Source organism: Elaeis guineensis, chromosome 3 (genome assembly GCF_000442705.2).
Source record: "Elaeis guineensis isolate ETL-2024a chromosome 3, EG11, whole genome shotgun sequence".
In the NCBI taxonomy this organism is placed as follows: Eukaryota; Viridiplantae; Streptophyta; class Magnoliopsida; order Arecales; family Arecaceae; genus Elaeis; species Elaeis guineensis.
In genome coordinates, this window is record NC_025995.2 from 92505219 (window position 1) to 92523587 (window position 18369).

The 18369-nt window shown below is 39.0% G+C and overlaps 1 protein-coding gene across 1 annotated transcript; it reads left to right on the forward strand.

Annotated features, from left to right (window-relative positions):
• Window positions 1–13312: 13312 nt before the first annotated feature.
• Window positions 13313–18369, forward strand: LOC105042063 (uncharacterized). Its single transcript, XM_010919166.4, has 2 exons — window positions 13313–17317; window positions 18176–18369. The coding sequence occupies exons 1-2, from the start codon at window positions 16470–16472 to the stop codon at window positions 18252–18254; spliced, it is 927 nt and encodes a 308-aa protein (XP_010917468.4). The 5' UTR covers window positions 13313–16469; the 3' UTR covers window positions 18255–18369.

Below are 18369 nucleotides of genomic sequence, written 5' to 3' on the forward strand. Positions count from 1 at the left end.
CAAGAGTTGGTCAAGTGTAGATTGCATAATGAAAGCCCCACATCGATGATCCAACATTAGATGTGATCTAGTATCTCCTCAAAAAATTGTGAGATTTGAAGATGCCTAGTTTATACATCAACTGGTCAAAAATATGGCCTAACTTTTCTAAAAAAAAAAAAGAAAAGAAAGAATGTTTGAATTCTCAATATTTTGAAAGAATTTACTAGTTATTTATCACTCAACCATCATATAGCAATTTTATATATGAAATCATGGAAATTATTTTGGGTGAGGTGATCTATTAATGTCTCTATGCTGAACACAAGGTTATATAGAAAATTCTTGTTAGTGTTAATTGGGATCATACATCACTTTTCTCTTCTTAATGATCTCATCTGTGTTCATTTTCTTCCATTTTTTATCTTTTTCCCTTTTAAGATATCAAGGGGAATTCTCTGTCGCTTTCGCCAACAAATTTAATCTGCTTTGGAATCACAATCATGAGCACATAAAAACTTTTTGCATCTTATTCGATCTAAATATGCATGTTGTGTCATACCTTCAAGATGATGCGCTTTTTTTTTTTTTTTTGGTAAATAACATGATGCCTTTGAATGCACTACTTCCTCCAAAAAGTAGCAAGGTAACAATCATTGGCCCAACCCTTGATTGGCCACCTAGGATGGCATATGTTCACCTATTCAGGCACGTAGATTTAGGTCGGGTCAATCTTGGTTGCACGAGGTCCGAATTATTTGGAGGTTTTGACCCCTTTTTTTTTCTTGGACAGTTAATTCTTTGATTTTTTTGTTGTGGGGGGGAGTAAAATAACTCTTTGATTTCAATTTAAATTAGAATTCCTTCTTGTATACCTACATCTAAGAACTCTAATGGGATTGCCCTTCTTTAGCGCAAAAAGAATGGACAAGTTATTTTCAAATAAGTGAAGCACAAGCCAGTCACGGTCCTCCACTGCCTTCTTAAATTTCATCCGCGGTGACGAGGGAAAAGGCACCATTCGGATACGGTCCATATTAACGTACATCTTTGAATTTTGATTAAAGATAAAATTTTTAATGGAGTGATAGAGATATATTAGATAGTTTGATAAAATTGAATTGTACATTTATTTGGACTTAAGACTAAAAAGATGTATGAGATGGTTTTATAAAATTAAGCTCTACACAATCATTATTACACAATCATTATGATTCATTTGGACTTAAGATTGTTATTTTTGCATTCAAGATTAAAATTTTTGTGATGGTATTAGAACAATCTCTATATTATTTTCTTCAATGCATGGTCTTGATGTCACGTGAAAAAAAAAAAATCATATTTATCATATTTTAAATTTATTTTTAATATATTAAAAATTATATAATTATTATTTATAAATAAAATAAAAAATAAAAAGATCTCCATCCTTCCTCCAATAGCTGTAGGGATAGATTATAAATCTAATTCAGCCACCCTAGCTGGTTTCTGGTGATCGGAGCCATCATGAGGATCTATTTCAGATTTTGTAAAAGATTTATAATTTATTTATTTATTTTCAAATAAGTGAAATGCAAACCAATCACTATCCTCTATTGCTTTCTTAAATTTAATCGGTGGTGCACAAAATAACAAAGGCCGACGAGAGAGAAATTATGTTCGGCACCAGGCGTACATCTGCGCCGTCCATTTATGTAAGACCTCAATTTATCTTTTTAATTTCATTCGAATATGATCCATATTAATGTGTATTTTTGAATTTTGATTAAAGATAAAATCTTCAATGAAAAGATAGACAACGATAAAGTTGAGTTATGTCCGATCATCATTAATTTATTTAGATTTAAAATAAAAATATAATTATTTTTATATTTATTAATATATATTTTTGAATTTTAATTATAGATAAATTTTTTAATAAATATATTAAATAGTTTGATAAAATTAAACTCTACGTTATCATCGATTTATTTATTGAGGTATGATTATTTATGTATTTAAGATTTAAATTTTTATGATAATATTAGAATAATTTTATACTATTTTTTTCATTGCGTGATCTAAAAAAAATATAAAAATTATATAATTATTATTTATAAATAAAATGAAAAATAAAAAGATCGCCGTTCTCCCTCTGTCGGGATAGATTGTAAATCTGACTCAGCCACCCTAGCTGGTTTCTAGTGATCGAAGCAGTCATGACCTGGATCTATTCCCAGATTGTGGAAAGGATTCATGATTTATTTATTTATTTATTTATTTTAAAGATTTGTGATGTGGAATTATTGTTTTGATGATTAAATAAATAAATAGAGTAAGAACGGAAACAAAGGGAAGAACAGGGCTTCTCCCGTTGCCGTCCTCCCTCCTTCCATTGAAAGGGCATCAAGATGGCCGGACTTCAGCTCTTCCGGCAGCCGTCGCACCATGTTGCCACGGTGGTCCCAGATCTCCGGCAGCCACCCGCCAGTCAATTAAAAAAAGAAAAAAAGTCGCCGGAGTTCTTTTTGTTTTGAAACCCCCCACCGATCTCCCATCCATTAGCCTATCGTCGACACATTCGCCGGAAATTCGGCCGTTGGGTCGGGGGGAGTCCGACGGTCCACCATTTTGGTGTTCCGGTGGCGGTCGGCAGGATTTTTTGGAGTGGGGAACCACCGGCTTGGGCCTCCCTTTCTTCAACGATCCCATTGCGTCATCGGTTCACCGACGGTCGAGACGGCTATCTTAGGCCGGCCACCGGTGATATTGGTCAGCCGGTGGGTCACTGGTGAAGAACCGTCGAGGAGGGAGCCACTGGCCAGGGGTTTGGGTGTTAATCGGGAAACAAAAAGGGAAAGGGGAAGGCGGAAGAAGAAGAGAGACAAATGGGTTTCGGGTTTTAACCCATAAAACCGGATCCAATTCCATAAAGTTAAAACCCGATCCATTAGTCTAAATCAAGTTGACTTGAGCTGGTTTAAATTGGTTCCGGGGATTTTGCATTTTAACCCCTATAATGTTATTTATTCAATAAAGGTCCTTTTCAATAGTTGACCTAGATGTTTTGTAATTTAGCCCCTGATAAAGTATTTATTATATAAAAGCCCTTTTCTATGAATGACTGAATCAGGTTTAGGGATTTTTATAATTTAGTCCCTAATAAAATAATATATTTCCCTATAAACATCCTTCAAAATTATATTTTGATCCCCATAATATAGTTTATTACATAAAGACCCTTAAATTATTATTTAGTCCCTATAATAAACTTAATTACATAAATATTCTCTAAAAATTATGATAAGATCCCTATTATATGATTTTATTGCAAACTTACATATTATATGGTTGATTTATATGCTTTTTAATTTATTTATATGAAAATAAAAAAAAATTTACAGGATTATTATCGTATTAATCATGATGTATTCAATGTTATATAAAGTTAGTGGGTCCATTATATTCAGGAGTAGCCACAGCATCCTGGATATAGTAAAAATTATATAACGAATATAAAATGAAAGAGTCATGGCATGTGAATCAAATTGCAATTAAGTTATAGAAATAATTGACTTTATCCATAGAAAGTTGTTATTTTTTATGATTTAATTAGAATAAGATGGTAATTTAGATATTAAGGATAGGATTTTTTCTAGATCCATAAATATGAAAATTTTTTATTTTTTGATATCTATATTGTTAGTCTTATTAATAAAATATTAGTAAATTCTATGCGTGATGCACCTTTACCTACAGAAATATTAGAATTTATTACTAAAATAATATTAATTATTTCAGATTATAGTTTAATTAGTCTCATTATTTGATGATATCGTGAGCATATGTTATTTGTAGCATTAATTTTCATAATTATTGATAGTAGCATAGAAAAAAATTTCTTAATTGATTGAATTTTTTGAAATAAAGAGAGCAAAATATTGCTCACACTGAGATGTGCTGACCTTAATCTAGTATTTTGAGTAAATAATTTTTTATTATTTACGGATGAAAGTATATTAGAACAAAAGAGTCTTTTGAGAAATATGAGCAATCTAATTGACTCACTTTACTCTGTAAGAAATATAATATGATACATTAGATGATTCATTCTTTCAAGTTATAAGACATATATCTTCTTGGATGTTATAGAGCAGAAATTAGTAAAGTTCTAATAAGATAAAGGCCGACATTGTAAGCATATTATGGAGATATGGAATATCGCAGCACAGTAATCTGATATTAAATTTTCATATCAGATATTATTTTGGTCCATTTAATTCTCACTTCTTTTCCATCAAAATACGGTCTCTTTAAGATTTCTTTTAACTATACACAATGAGGATTGGATAGTTAGTGAATTACTGATAAAATGTGTATAAGTGAAGAAGGGATTAGAGAATGAGAAGATGGAGAGCGTGAATTTTGCTTTGCATCAGGTTAGTAGAAAAGCAGATAAAGAAAAGGATGTACTTAATGCAAAAGGAAAAAATATTTATTATGGTATTAGGTGAAGTCATTAATAAGATGGTCATATATTTTTTCTACAAAAAAAAGGAGACCTAAAGAAAACTGCATGAAGTATAAAAAGTAGCTGCAAAAGAAAAATATCCTTTATTCTTATGTGTGTTTTGAATCTAATTTAGTATATGTTCCTACTTCTACCTGATGCATTAGCCCTAATGCACTTATGCATATTGCTAACAACTGACAGGGCTTCCTATTAAGAAGGTTTTTAACTGAAAGTGAACGATCTATTCTCATTAAAAATCAAGCATCACTTATTAAGACAGTGGGATACTACAAGATAGTCTTAGATTCCAAAGTAGGTTTTTATAATTTTTTTGAAAATTTTTTTATGTTATGGCATCGGAGAGTAGGACATATCTCCGAAGAAAGAGTCATAAGACTAGTAAAGTATAAGATCTTATGATTATTAAACTTTACTGATTTGTTAGCATGATTTGACTGTATAAAGGCAAAACAGATATACACATCTAAAAAAGGTGCAAGGATGATTAAAGAAATTTTGAAAATCATTCACATAATTATTGCATGCAAATCTTTTTTAATATCTAAGAGGTGAAAAAGTATTTCGTCACACTCATTGATGACTATTCACGTATGTATCTGTACATTCTATTTCATAAGACTATGTCCTTAAGGAGTTTGAAAAAGAGAAAAAGAGAAAATTAGAAAAAATGATTAAAGTAGTCAGATTCAATGGATATAATGAGTACTATGATAAATATATTGAAATAGAATAAAGATCAGGATCATTAGCAAAATTTTTAAATGAATATGGCATTATATTCTGTACATAATGTCAAAACATGCCAGACAAAAATGGTGTAGCTAAAAAAAAGAATATGATGCTTAAAGAAGTGGTTTGGATTATGATAAATTATTTTATTATACCTATTTACTTATGGGGTGAGGCTATAAAAACAGCTATGCACATCTTAAATAAGATCCCTACTAAGGTAGTTCAATAGATTTTTTATGAGTTATGGACAGGTAGGAAATTTAGTTTTTGATATATGCATATATAGGGTTATCCAGCTAAAGCCAAAGTTTTTAACCTATAAGAAAAGATATTTAATCTCAATACGACCAGTGATTTCTTCATTATTGGTTATTCAAAGAGATTAAAAAGATATAAATTCTATTGTTCATCTCGTACATCACAAATAGTAAAAACTAATAAAGCTAGATTTATAGTGGATGATATGTTTAGTGGGAGTGAAGAACCTTCAAACATTATCTTTGAGGTAATACTGAATCTGTAAAACAGATTGAAGTGATGATTCCTATTGTTATTTCTCGGAATAATATTCAGGAGGGATCACCATTTTATCAAGTTTCACTTCATGAGATTTCTATTATCGATGAAGTAACTGTCTAACCACCACCACAAGTGGATCAAGGGACAGCTCTTTGGAGATCTATTAGAATAAAAAAATCTACTACACCTCTAGAGTATATGGTGTATTTGATAGATATGAGTGAAAAAGATATGATCTTGAGATGTCCTTATAAGCCATAAAAGATAAGAACTTCTTATAGTGGTTGGATGCCATAAAAGAAAGAGCTGGCTCTATAGATAACAACTATGTCTAAAAATAAGTTGATCTATTCGAGTGGTGCAACAAATAAGTTGCAAAAAAATCTATAAGACCAAAAAGAATCGCAATGGGAAGGTCAAACTGTATGAAGCCAAACTTGTGACAAAGAGATTTATACAAATGAAAAGTATTGACTATTCTTCTTTTAGGATTATCATAGTCTTAATAGCTTATTTTTGATTTAGAGCTACATTGAATGGATGTAAGAACGATTTTCTTTGACAATAATCTAGAATAATCCAAGGATTTTTGTGGTCAGTGGACAAATGCATATGGTTTACAGATTAAAAAAATTAAGTTATGGACTTAAATAAGCTTCTACACTGTGATATCTCGATTTTAATGGGATAATTACATTCTTTGGGTTAAAAAAAATACTATTGATTAATATACATATATATATATGTATATTCAAAGATCAGCGGGAGTAAGTTCATAATTTTGATACTACGTGGATAATATTCTATTTGCCAATAATGATTTTGGTCCACTTAAGAAAATCAATCAGTTTCTATCTTAATATTTTAAGATGTAAGATATAAGTGAAGTCGCTTGTGTTATCAGTATTAGGATAGATCCTTAAGACTACTTGGACTATCTTAAAAGACTTACATCTCTATAGTACAAAAATTTGGTTTGAAAAAATATTTTTTGGATATATTCATATTGTAAAGATGATAAATTTAATAAAGTTTAATATCTAAGAATTAAAATAAAGATGGAAGAAATAAGACTCATACCCTATGCATTTAGAGTTTATGCGTATGTTTGTATAAGTCCAGTCATTACTTATGCTGCATCAATATTTGGATATTATTAACATGATCCAGAAATGGAGTATAAGAAAGCTACAAAGAAAGTCATGCATTATCTTTAGGGTATAAAAGTTTACATATTTATATATAGTCGGTCTAGTCATCATAAAATAATAAGCTATTAGGATTCATATTTTACTAGATGTATTAATAGTAGAAAGTCTATCACTAGTATATCTTTCTACTTACAAAAAGTGCTATATCATAGATATATGTAAAATAAAATTTTGTTTATTACATCCACTATAGATGTAGAGTACGTAGCCCATGCGAGATTTTCTTACAAGCTATAAGGTTGTGGAATTTTATCACAAGAATTAAAATTATTGACTCTATTAGCAAATCAATAAAAATATACTATAATAATTTTATAGTAAGATTCTTCAATAATACGAAGAGTACAGGCGCTTGCAAGCATATTAATATTGAATATTTTGCTCTTCATGAAAGAATAACGGAAAACATAGTATCTGTACAATATATTAAACAAAAGCTGATAATAGCAAATCCACTGACTAAAGGCTATTTTCGAGATTTTGAGGATCAGATGGATTATATGAGATATAGCTTATTTTGTGATATATATTAGAAACTATGTACAAAGTCATTACATTGGGTTTATGAAAAAGTTCAATTTATGTTCTACTGACAGCTATTTACCATGTGATATAAAGATGCTCAAGGAATAGGTATAATATTTAGTCTATTCATAAAGTAAAGTTTTACATAAAAAATTTGGTTATAAGGTGTCATTAGTGTCATGATACATGGAAGGTCATGTGTTGATTGATAATACATTTGCTGTCATGATTCACGCTGATGATCATTTTGTAATCAAGTATACAGTGTATATCCTAAGAAAGAATTAAAGTTTTTAAAATATGGTCACATCAGTTTTTTAATTATCAGATCCAGATAATATTTTATTAAATATTTTTGAAATACTTTAAATAATTAAAACGAAGATTCTTGTGTTAGGCTGGGCCAAGTAGGAGAATGTTGTCATCTGCTTAATTCCATTTGAATGTGACCCATACTAACGCGCATCAGAATTTATTTTATATATTTTAATTGATCTGCACTCTGACTAAAAATAAAATCTCTAATAAAGTGATAGAGATATATTAAATGGTTTGATAAAATTGAGCTCTACACAACCATCGTGGATAAAGTCCATCTTTCAGTCTTTGTGACTGATTCAGATACTGTCTTTGACGGATGAGGTATATTATAAAAGAACTTTTATGAACTTAATTTCTTACTCATCCGAGAGCTTGTAAGATCCTTACCATCGGGTATGCTTGAATTAGGGTTAGAGAAACCAAGGCATTGCTCGTCGACAACGAGGAGCATTTAGAATTAGTTTTCTTGTGGTTATAGGCTTTTGATAATTGATTCGTTTGGACTCGAACAACAATAGTTAGAGATATGATTATTTCTGCATTTAAGATTAAATTTCCATCAGCACTCTGTTGCAACTAAGCCAGAGCTCTACTGCAGCATCTGCATGGAAAACAAGTTCGATCTCGAGTGCTTTCGGGTACTCCTCACTGCTTTCGTATATACTGCCCCAGCTCCTGGGCTAGTATGGCCACTATGAGGTACTTGCATCGAACAACAACTGCCATGATCACTGGAAGTTCTCCCACCAAGCTGATGGCAACACAAGTGATTGCTTCTTCTTGAGAAGATTTTCATCTAGCTTTAGATGGATTCATGAACTCCACCTGTCTTACAAGCTTTGATTATCTAGCTACTTCCTTTTGCATGTAGCCCACTCACTACCAGCAAACTGACTTGGGGAAATAGAGGTCTTGCATTACTTAGGTAAGCAGAAGATAGTAATGATCTAGTCAAAGGTGATGCTGCAACTCATGGAACTATTGCTATATAAAACAGAAATGGAGGGTGATAGTTACTGTTGCGGCCAATCCCCTCGTCGTCTGATCGTCGGGAACGAGCGCCTGCAAAAGAAGTCCGTACTGACCGGAGGTGACTCCGGCGGAGACTCTCCGATGGTCAAGTCAGAGAGGAGACTAGGCAACAGTAGAAAAGAATCAAAGAGCTCAGCGAGAGAGAGAGCTAGAGAGAGGGGGAGTTCAGGGGTTTCAAAAGAACCTCCTCCGCAGCACTGTTGCCTTCCCCATTTTATAGTAGAGCGCGGCATGGCGCCGTCATTAATGGCGTAGACAATTGGGGGAGTTGTCAAGTCGTCGGAGGCTATCAGAGTCACCGCGGATTATCAAATCGCCGTGGACCGTCACATCGCTGGGATTAATCTATGTCCTTGACAGGACAATGTCCAGGGCGGCTATGCCGCATGCCTTTGTCAGGACGGCGGCCCTCAGTGGTCGTACGACGTTTGGGGGAGCTGGCCGACCATACGTCGGTATTCGACTGTCAGGACGACGGGTGATGACCCGGAGGCACCGTCGGCTAGTCTGGTGCCTTGCTTAAGTCGGACGTCGGCTGCCACCCCCGACAGTGAGTCGGTAATATGGGTTCGGCCATTCGGTTGGTCGGGAACAACATGGGTCGGTTTGGCCGACACTCCTTCGGCCGGATAATGTCGGTAGCTACTGTCGGCAGTCGTCGGTCGGTGCGGTCGGTAGAGTCGGACGTCAGTCGGAGTCGTCCGTCGGTCATCGATCAGACCAGTCCGAGGGTAAGTCGGCATATGGGGGTTAGTCGGTATATCCCAACAGTTGCCTCCCCCCACTCCTGAGTTCGATGTCGTGTTGGTTCACGTGAACACGTGGGCGACGGCTTTGGGAGAAAGGAGTGGTTTTCCGTCATGTCTTGTCCCGACTCTGGCGATCGCATCAACGAACGATCCGATATCGATCGTTCTGACTGTAGGTCGAGCGTGTACGTCAGGTCGGAGGTCGACCAACCTCCAAACGTTGCTCGTCGACACGATCATTCTGCAGAGTCGAGTAGCGTCCGACGTATTCGGATAGGATAACGATGGCAAGTCGAATATCCATCGTCCGATCTTTGGTCGAGCGTGCACGTCGGGACGTATGATAAACGGTGGAAAGCCGAATATCCTTCGATCGGTCGTGACTGGGTCGATATGTCGCAAGTCGAATATCCGTTGACGTAACATGTCGAGTCGTATGATAGACAGTGGCAAGCCGAATATCCTTCGATCGGTAATGACCGGATCGGTATGTCTCAAGTCGAATACCCGTTGCCCAGACCTTGGTCGGGCGGGTATGTCGCGGCTGTCTTGGCATTTTGCCCTTTCTTAGTCGAAGCTAAGTTGGCAAGTTAGCCAGCCGCATTGGTCGAAGCCCTTTTGCCTTCAGAGGTCGAGGCCGTCGGTTCGGCGATCGATGATCGAGCCATTGATTCGGCGATCGATGATCGAGCCGTATTGGTCGAGGTCCATTTGCCTTCAGAGGCCGAGGCCATCGGTTCGGCGATCGGTGATCGAGCCATTGATTCGGCGATCGACGATCGAGCCGTATTGGTCGAGGCCCTTTTGCCTTCAGAGGCCGAGGCCGTCGGTTCAGTGATCGGTAATCGAGTCATTGATTCGATGATCGACGATCGAGCCATATTGGTCGAGGCCCTTTTGTCTTCAGAGGTCGAGGCCATCGGTTTGGCGATCGGTGATCGAGCCATTGATTCGGTGATCGATGATCGAGCCATATTGGTCGAGGCCCTTTTGCCTTCAAAGGTCGAGGCCGTCGGTTCGGCGATCGATGATCGAGCCATTGATTCGGCGATCGACGATCGAGCCATATTGGTCAAGGCCCTTTTGCCTTCAGAGGACGAGGCCATCGATTCGACGATCAGTGATCGAGCCATTGATTCGGCGATCGACGATCGAGCTGTATTGGTCGAGGCCCTTTTGCCTTCAGAGGCCGAGGCCATCGGTTCGACGATCGATGATCGAGTCATTGATTCGGCGATCGACGATCGAGCCGTATTGATCGAGGCCCTTTTGCCTTCAGAGGCCGAGGCCGTCGGTTCGGTGATCGATGATCGAGCCATTGATTCGATGATCGACGATCGAGCCGTATTGGTCGAGACCCTTTTGCCTTCAGAGGCCGAGATCATTGGTTCGGCGATCGATGATCGAGCCATTGATTCGACGATCGAAGATCGAGCCGTATTGGTCGAGGCCCTTTTGCCTTCAGAGGTCGAGGCCGTCGGTTTGGCGATCGGTGATCGAGCCATTGATTCGGCGATCGACGATCGAGCCGTATTGATCGAGGCCCTTTTGCCTTCAGAGGCTGAGGCCGTCGTAGATACTCCGCTCCTTCGATCTCTATCAGGATCTGCGCACGAGGAGCGGGGAGAGGGGTGTAGGAGTCATACTTGCGATGCATCGGTCTTGGACTCCGTCATTGGGGCAAGGCCCGTCTATCGATGGGGGGCCTGTTGGGTTCAGTAGGGGCCCGATCTTTCTTCCATTTTTTCTTCCGGCCCGTGCTTTAAGTTAGGCGTCAGTTGGAAGCTCCTTCGTCTGCGTGCATGTATTTGTACGCACGCTCCAGTAATTCGGCGTACGTCCGGAGGAGGGTCTTGTCCAAGGAGTATGTGAATCGAGATCCCCTTAGCCCCTCTTCATGGCCGAAATAGTCATGTCTTCGTTGAAGTCCCGGACCTCAAGCATGGCCGCATTGAATCGGGCCACAAAGTATCGTAGAGTCTCATTTTCTCCCTGCTTGAGGGAGAAAAGACTGTCTGAGGTTCGCGGTGGCTTCCGGCTGGTGCTGAAATGGGCCACGAAAGAATGTTCGAGCTGCCCGAAGGAGCGGATACTTCCCGAGCGGAGGTCGGAGTACCAGGCCCTGGCAGCTCTGCAGAGTGTGGCGGGGAAGTCGATGCAAAGGAGGGCATCGGTTGCCCCTTGGATTGTCATGAGAGCCTTGTAGCTCTCCAGATGGTCAATTGGGTCGGTAGAGCCATCGTAAGGCTCTACGTGAGGCATCTTGAACCGACTAGGGATCGGTTCGTCGAGAATGAATCGGGAGAGAGGTTGGGTGGTCCAGAAGTCGAAGTCGTTCGAAGACTTCTGGCTATCCGCCTGGAGTTGAGCAAGCCGACGGTCGATTTTTTTCGAACCTGCGTTCGTAGTCATCGGCCCATCGGTGCTGAGAAACCCCGGGGGTGGAGTCTCCTGACGAATCCGAGAGGGAGGCGGACGGTGTTCACGGCCGCTTCTCCTTCCTTGCTCGTTCCAGCTGGGAAGGAGACGATCGTCGGGACCGGTGGGTCTCATACCGTGTCCGTCTTTCCCCCTCTCGGTGGGAGTGCTGTGACGGCTGCTCCTGAGGAGGGGATGGAGACCGACGCGGGCGTCGGCGGCTGCTCCTGGAGGGTATCGGGTGTGCCGTCGGTTGCTCTGCCGGTGAGTGCGGCAACCGGGTTGGTTGTTGTTGAAGGCTCTTGATCGTGTCCGTCAGCATGGTCATCTACCGCACGATCGCCGCGATCTGCGCATCCGTGGTCACCACAGGATGCGGAGAGCTAGGTTTTGCCATGGAGGGTGGAGGAGAGGCCTCTTCCCGGCGGGAAGAGTGCCTCGCCGATCCGGTGGTCCTCGATCGCTGAGCCCTGGTTCTTGTCATTTCGAAAAGGTGTTTCGAGTTCTGTGGGGGTCGTGATCCCTGTCTCCCCCTACCTGGTGCGCCAAATCTGTTGCGGCCAATCCCTTCGTCGCCTGGTCGCCGGGAACGAGCGCCTGCAAAAGAAGTCCACACTGACCGGAGGTGACTCCGACGGGGACCCTCCGATGGTCAAGTCAGAGAGGAGACTAGGCAACAGTAGAAAAGAATCAAGGAGCTCAGTGAGAGAGAGAGCTAGAGAGGGGGGAGTTCAGGGGTTTCGAAAGAACCTCCTCCGCAGCACTGTTGCCTTCCCCGTTTTATAGTAGAGCGCGGCATGGCGCCGTCATTAATGGCGCAGACAATTGGGGGAGTTGTCAAGTCGCCGGAGGCTGTCAGAGTCGCCATGGATTGTCAAATCGTCGTGGGCCGTCACATCGCTGGGATTAATCTATGTCCTTGGCAGGACAATGTCCCAGGGCGGCTATGCCGCATGCCTTTGTCAGGACGGCGGCCCTCAGCAGTCGTACGACGTTTGGGGGAGCTGGCCGATCATGCGTCAGTATTCGGCTGCCGAGACGTCGGGTGATGATCTGGAGGCACCGTCGGCTGGTCTGGTGCCTTGCTTAAGTCGGACGTCGGCTGCCACCCCCGACAGTGAGTCGGTAATATGGGTTCGGCCGCTCGATCGGTCGGGAACAACATGGGTCGGTTTGGCCGACACTCCTTCGGTCGGATAATGTCAGTAGCTACTGTCGGTAGTCGTCGGTCGGTACGGTCGGTAGAGTCGGACGTCGGTCGGAGTCGTCCGTCGGTCGTCGATCAGACCGGTCCGAGGGTAAGTCGGCGTATAGGGGTCAATCGGTATATCCCAATAGTTACAATCTTTAGGTTTAAGTAGGTTGGAAACATCAATCAAAGATAATAAGCATTTTTAGAATTTCTCGTATTGCAGTTAAATACTTTTGCAGTACAGTGAAAATCATCATGGCTGCACAGAGGCATACTTATCACACACGGAAATGATACGTAGCAAGGATGCTTGAGGCTCCCTTTTGTTCTATGTAATGATATTGATGTCTGCTTAAACAATTTATTGAGGAATTGAGAGGGAGGGGAGCTGAAATAACATATTTCTAGCTTGGAGAAATACTAATAATTTATCGGGCGAAATTGGTCATCAACTTTTGACAGAGTCACTATGAGGTTCTATGCCCATACCCATAAACTATTCATATCAAAAGGGTTCAATCCATTGATAAGTTGTGAAGAGTTTAACCATAGATAATCTCTTACCATCCCACCAAATAAGAGGAAGATTCATTAAATTGTGAAATGTTACCCTACCATAATGTGATGTGTTTCCAATGCCAATAAAAAGCAACCCTTCCGACGGTATTTAACATCCAAAAAACCAGAGAGAAATATCGCTGGTACTGTCAATGTTAAACTGAAGATAGCAACATGGGAGCAATAACAACTGGTGGTCTAGTTGCGGTAATGCTGTTGGATTCCTATTCAAGAAAATTAATTAAAGGAGATCAGACCTAGGAGTAAATGCTTGATTGGAATCTGAAAGTATCTACAACTAGTCAAATTAAAATTGCAAGTTTAGCTGGGTACAACATTTAATTCAAGGCCAATCACATGTGATGGATCAAAAATATTAGGAGGTGGTAATTTCACTAGTATCTTATTATACAGAACAGAGAGGTACTCGAGGAAAATCTTACAAAGTGATATTGAATAGGATACATTTCTAGATAGGTGATTTGATAATTTCATGTGCAATGAAGCTTGGAAGTTCTCATTAAGGTAATGGGCCTGTATCACGGCAACTGTTGCAAAGAAGAGGACCAAACATAATGTAACTTGGATGGAAGCTCTAGGGTGCAGGACCTTACTTCAAGAAAGACTTGCAGACCACTCATTCATAAAACCAAAAAAGATGAACTGAAAACTTATGTTTCAAGTTCGAATTTGAGGCAATTTCTTCTACTAGTTCTGTTGACAATCAAAAGGGAAACATGATCCTTATTTGTGCAAGTATTAATCTACACCTTGCAAGCTAATGCCAAATAAAAGGTGGTGATATCTTCATGGGCAATTACTAGATGCAGAAGAGTGAGGTAACTATCTGCAAACTCTTGAGTTGACAGAATTTCTACTTTCTTATGGAATATTAATTTTACGGGTCCTGGTCTTCAAAAGCATTACCATTTGGTAGTTTCCTTTTGGCTTTTAGTTTTGAGGAAGGTCATCATAGAAATATTTTTTTGATGTGTTATAAATTACTCTTCCAGTTAGGCTTTTATAATCTGGAAATGTTCTATGATAAGATATTCAGCTTGTGGTTGATACGAATCATTGTTTATATGGGTAAACTATTGCATATAAATGAAGTCTGAATAATAAGGTTAAGTGATTTATTGTTACTACAAAGCCTTTCATACCAATCTCACAGGTTGAACAGTATGATTTTCTTTTTTTTTTTCTCTCTCTCTCTCTCTCCTGTTCTGTGCTAATAGATGTTTATAAGCAAGGTCCTACTCCATTGTTAATCGTTCACCGTGTCCGTTACATTTAGGATCCCAAAGGTAGTTGGTGTGGTGTTTGCCATGGAAATTGAAATCCATCTATGGTCAACAAGATGAATATATCTGTTTGAGAATTGAGACCAACTGAATGACTGAAACAAAAAAGACTGAAACAAAAATTATAGTGTCCATGGAGACCATATACCACTTGTTTATATCTCTCTGGTGCTATACTAGTCTATTCAACCTTGTCTCCATGATTTCAGAGATCTTCAATGCATTTTCCATCTCATCCCCATCCTTTAGCTAAAGTGGATCCCTCTGATAAAAGCAGTAGATGACTCCAGTCTTCATGAAAGTGTATGGTGCAGCATCTATCATATTTTTAAGCTCGTGTTTACTTCAACATTATATATTATCTATTCATCAATGGATTTTAATTTTTTCCATCATGGCCAATCCAGAAGTTTCTTGAGAAGCATTGAACTAGCTTCTTTCTTCCATTTCTTATGAGACCTCTAGAATAGTTTACTGATAAATATCATAGACTTCTTGGTCTAAAGTCTACTTTATGTATTAGAGTTATATTGAGTCAAGAAAGAGATTTAACAAAGCAATAGTAGTAGTTGGCCCATCCTGGAAACGATACATGAAAAGGAAGTCAGAAAGAGCCCGGAAAAAAAATACATGAAAAGGAAGCATACAAGTAATGGTTTAGATTTCTACAATATTGGAAACAAACTACAAGGTAATAAAATTAACTTGCACGATGAAAAGGGCATAAAAAAATTAACAGCGAAATTTACAAAGAAAAACAAAATCTTTTTTTTCTTTTATAAAAGAAAATTACTTACTAAGATTCAATGATTCATGGCAAACTAAACCCTACAAATATTAATTCCATAACTTATGGCTGGTTATCCCAAAAATTCTGATGCAATACCCTAAGTGCCTTCAGTCCATTGTTAGTTTTTGAAAACCAGTTTGGATTTAGTTATACGACCAGAATTTGCAGGAAAATCTTCACTTAGTTGGAAACTATTTTTTTAGCGACACTCCCTCTGCAACCTTGGTCAACTTTAAAAATCTCCGTGATTAATAGACAAATGATTTTGACTTAAAAAACATTTTTGGAAACACCCAATCTTGAACCATTTCACTTCCATGCAGGTCTCATCTTTTGTTACCCCTCACCTTTTGTTGAATACTGCTATTTTTATTTAGTCTCTAATACAGCCTTATAGAAATGGCTTAGAATTTACTAAGTGGCAGACTTGAAGTATTGTGGGAAATGACTAAGAAACTTTAGACATATTTATTTTGTCTTAAAAAACAAAAGAACAAAATTCTAGACAAAACAAAACACTACCTTAACACCCCATCCATCACTATAAATTGGAAATCCAGCTTAATTACGAAGACATGTATTCCATAGTTCAATGCTACCATATCTAGTGTTCTATCCAGGGAGACATGGGAAGCTACCGATCCATACCCCAAGTAGATGATCTCGACCTCTCAGCACTCACCATTAATGAAGTAAATCTCTCCGAAGTCCCAGATGATGAGAAACTGGCTGAGGAACTCCAGCTCCAAGAGGTCCTCATGTCCTCCATGATGTCCATAGAGACAGTCACCAAGCCCTCCTGTGATGTTTGTTATAAAGCCAATGAAGTAGACGCAGATGATCGCAAGATGAAGCAACCTATCGAACATCCGCAGTCAGTAACAGAGATCGGGCAATCCTCCAGAGCTCCTCCAGTTGTCGAGGAATTTGACTGCAGCATCTGCATGGAATCAAAGCCACTCTTTGAAAGCTTCAACATGAGATCTTGCTCCCATAAGTTTTGTAAGAGCTGTCTGAGCCAATATGTGGCTGCAAGCATTCAGGAGAATGTGACTTCGATCCGGTGCCCCGGCCTGCAGTGCATGGATGGCGTTTTGGAGCTGGAGCTGTGCCAACCGATCCTTTCAAAGGACGTATTTGATCAGTGGAGTGACATGCTGTGCGAGTCGATGATCAAAACAAAGTTCTACTGCCCATATGGAGAGTGCTCGTTCCTGATGGAAGGTGATGAAGGTGGTGGGGAGGTGGTGACAAAGTCGGAGTGCCCGAGCTGCCACAGGTTGTTCTGTGCTCGGTGTCGGGTGCCATGGCATGAAGGGATCGGCTGCGAGGAGTTTCAGCAGCTGGGGGAGGGGGAGAGGGGTAGGGAAGATTTGATGCTGAGGGAGCTAGCCACCAGACTCCAGTGGCAGAGGTGCCCCAAGTGCAAGATTTATGTAGAGAAGACTGAAGGGTGTAGGTTCATGAAGTGCAGGTAATGGATAATCTCTTCTTAGCAACTCCTTTATAAGGCTATCTCATACAAAATCAGGCTGTTGGATTTGTATATATAACTAATTCATCTAATATCTGCATGTTCAAGCCAGGGGAGAATTAATGGTAGCTTCAAGGAACTCTTTATATTTTCTAAAATCCAATAATCATTCCTTTAATTAATTTCCCCTTGTGAAGTATTTGGATATTGTACTTTTGGCTTATCCATTCATTTGTTCCTCAAGGTTATCCATAATAACTTTCATGTTGCGGCATGGTAGCTCATCTGCTCTGGTAACTTTAGGAACTGGAAGCTCTTTATACTCTCTAAAATCCTATATTATTCTTCTAATTAATTTCTTCTTGTTATGTATTTTGATATGTTTTCTTTGGCTTGTCCTAGAATTTTTACTCAAGGACCATCTACTATCACTCCTCATCCTCTAATATACTCATTTTGAATCATTGATGTGATCTAGGGCATGACCTTTAGATTCCTGCACTAAAGGCATTCCTCTTGCATACATGCTTGATTTTGGAATACATTGAAATATTATAGCTGATATGTTCTCTCCATCTATTTCACTTGCTCCATGGTTGCAATATCTCTTTGTTATAGACTAAACACTCATTGTCTTTTCATTAGACCATATGATGATAGCCATCATATACAAATGAATGACAAAGGCAGGGGTGTAAAATTAGATAGGAGCCGAATTATGTTGGTGATAGGACAGAATATGATCAGGTAACGGTCCTTCATCCAACTATAGAATATATAAGGTAGCCTTATAGATGCATTAAATTATTCATCAATTATGTTATGTAAGTTAATGCTTTATTTTGTTTTTGTTTGAAGGTGTGGTCATTGCTTCTGCTACGTCTGCTCGTCTTCAATGGCACCAGATGAGCACAACTGTTACAAGTGCATGCGTTAACCAACTCAAATCTTAGGCTGTATAGCAATTTTATGTACCTTATTTCTATTTTGGATTAACATGTAATTGCAGTTATTTGTGAATATAAATCCTGAATGATTGAGTGTTCCCCTAG

Coding starts and splice junctions, on each gene's coding strand:
- LOC105042063 (XM_010919166.4), top strand. CDS start 16,470: ATGGGAAGCTACCGATCCATACCCCAAGTAGATGATCTCGACCTCTCA. Junction 17,318..18,175: donor TGTAGGTTCATGAAGTGCAG/GTAATGGATAAT, acceptor TTTTGTTTGAAG/GTGTGGTCATTGCTTCTGCT.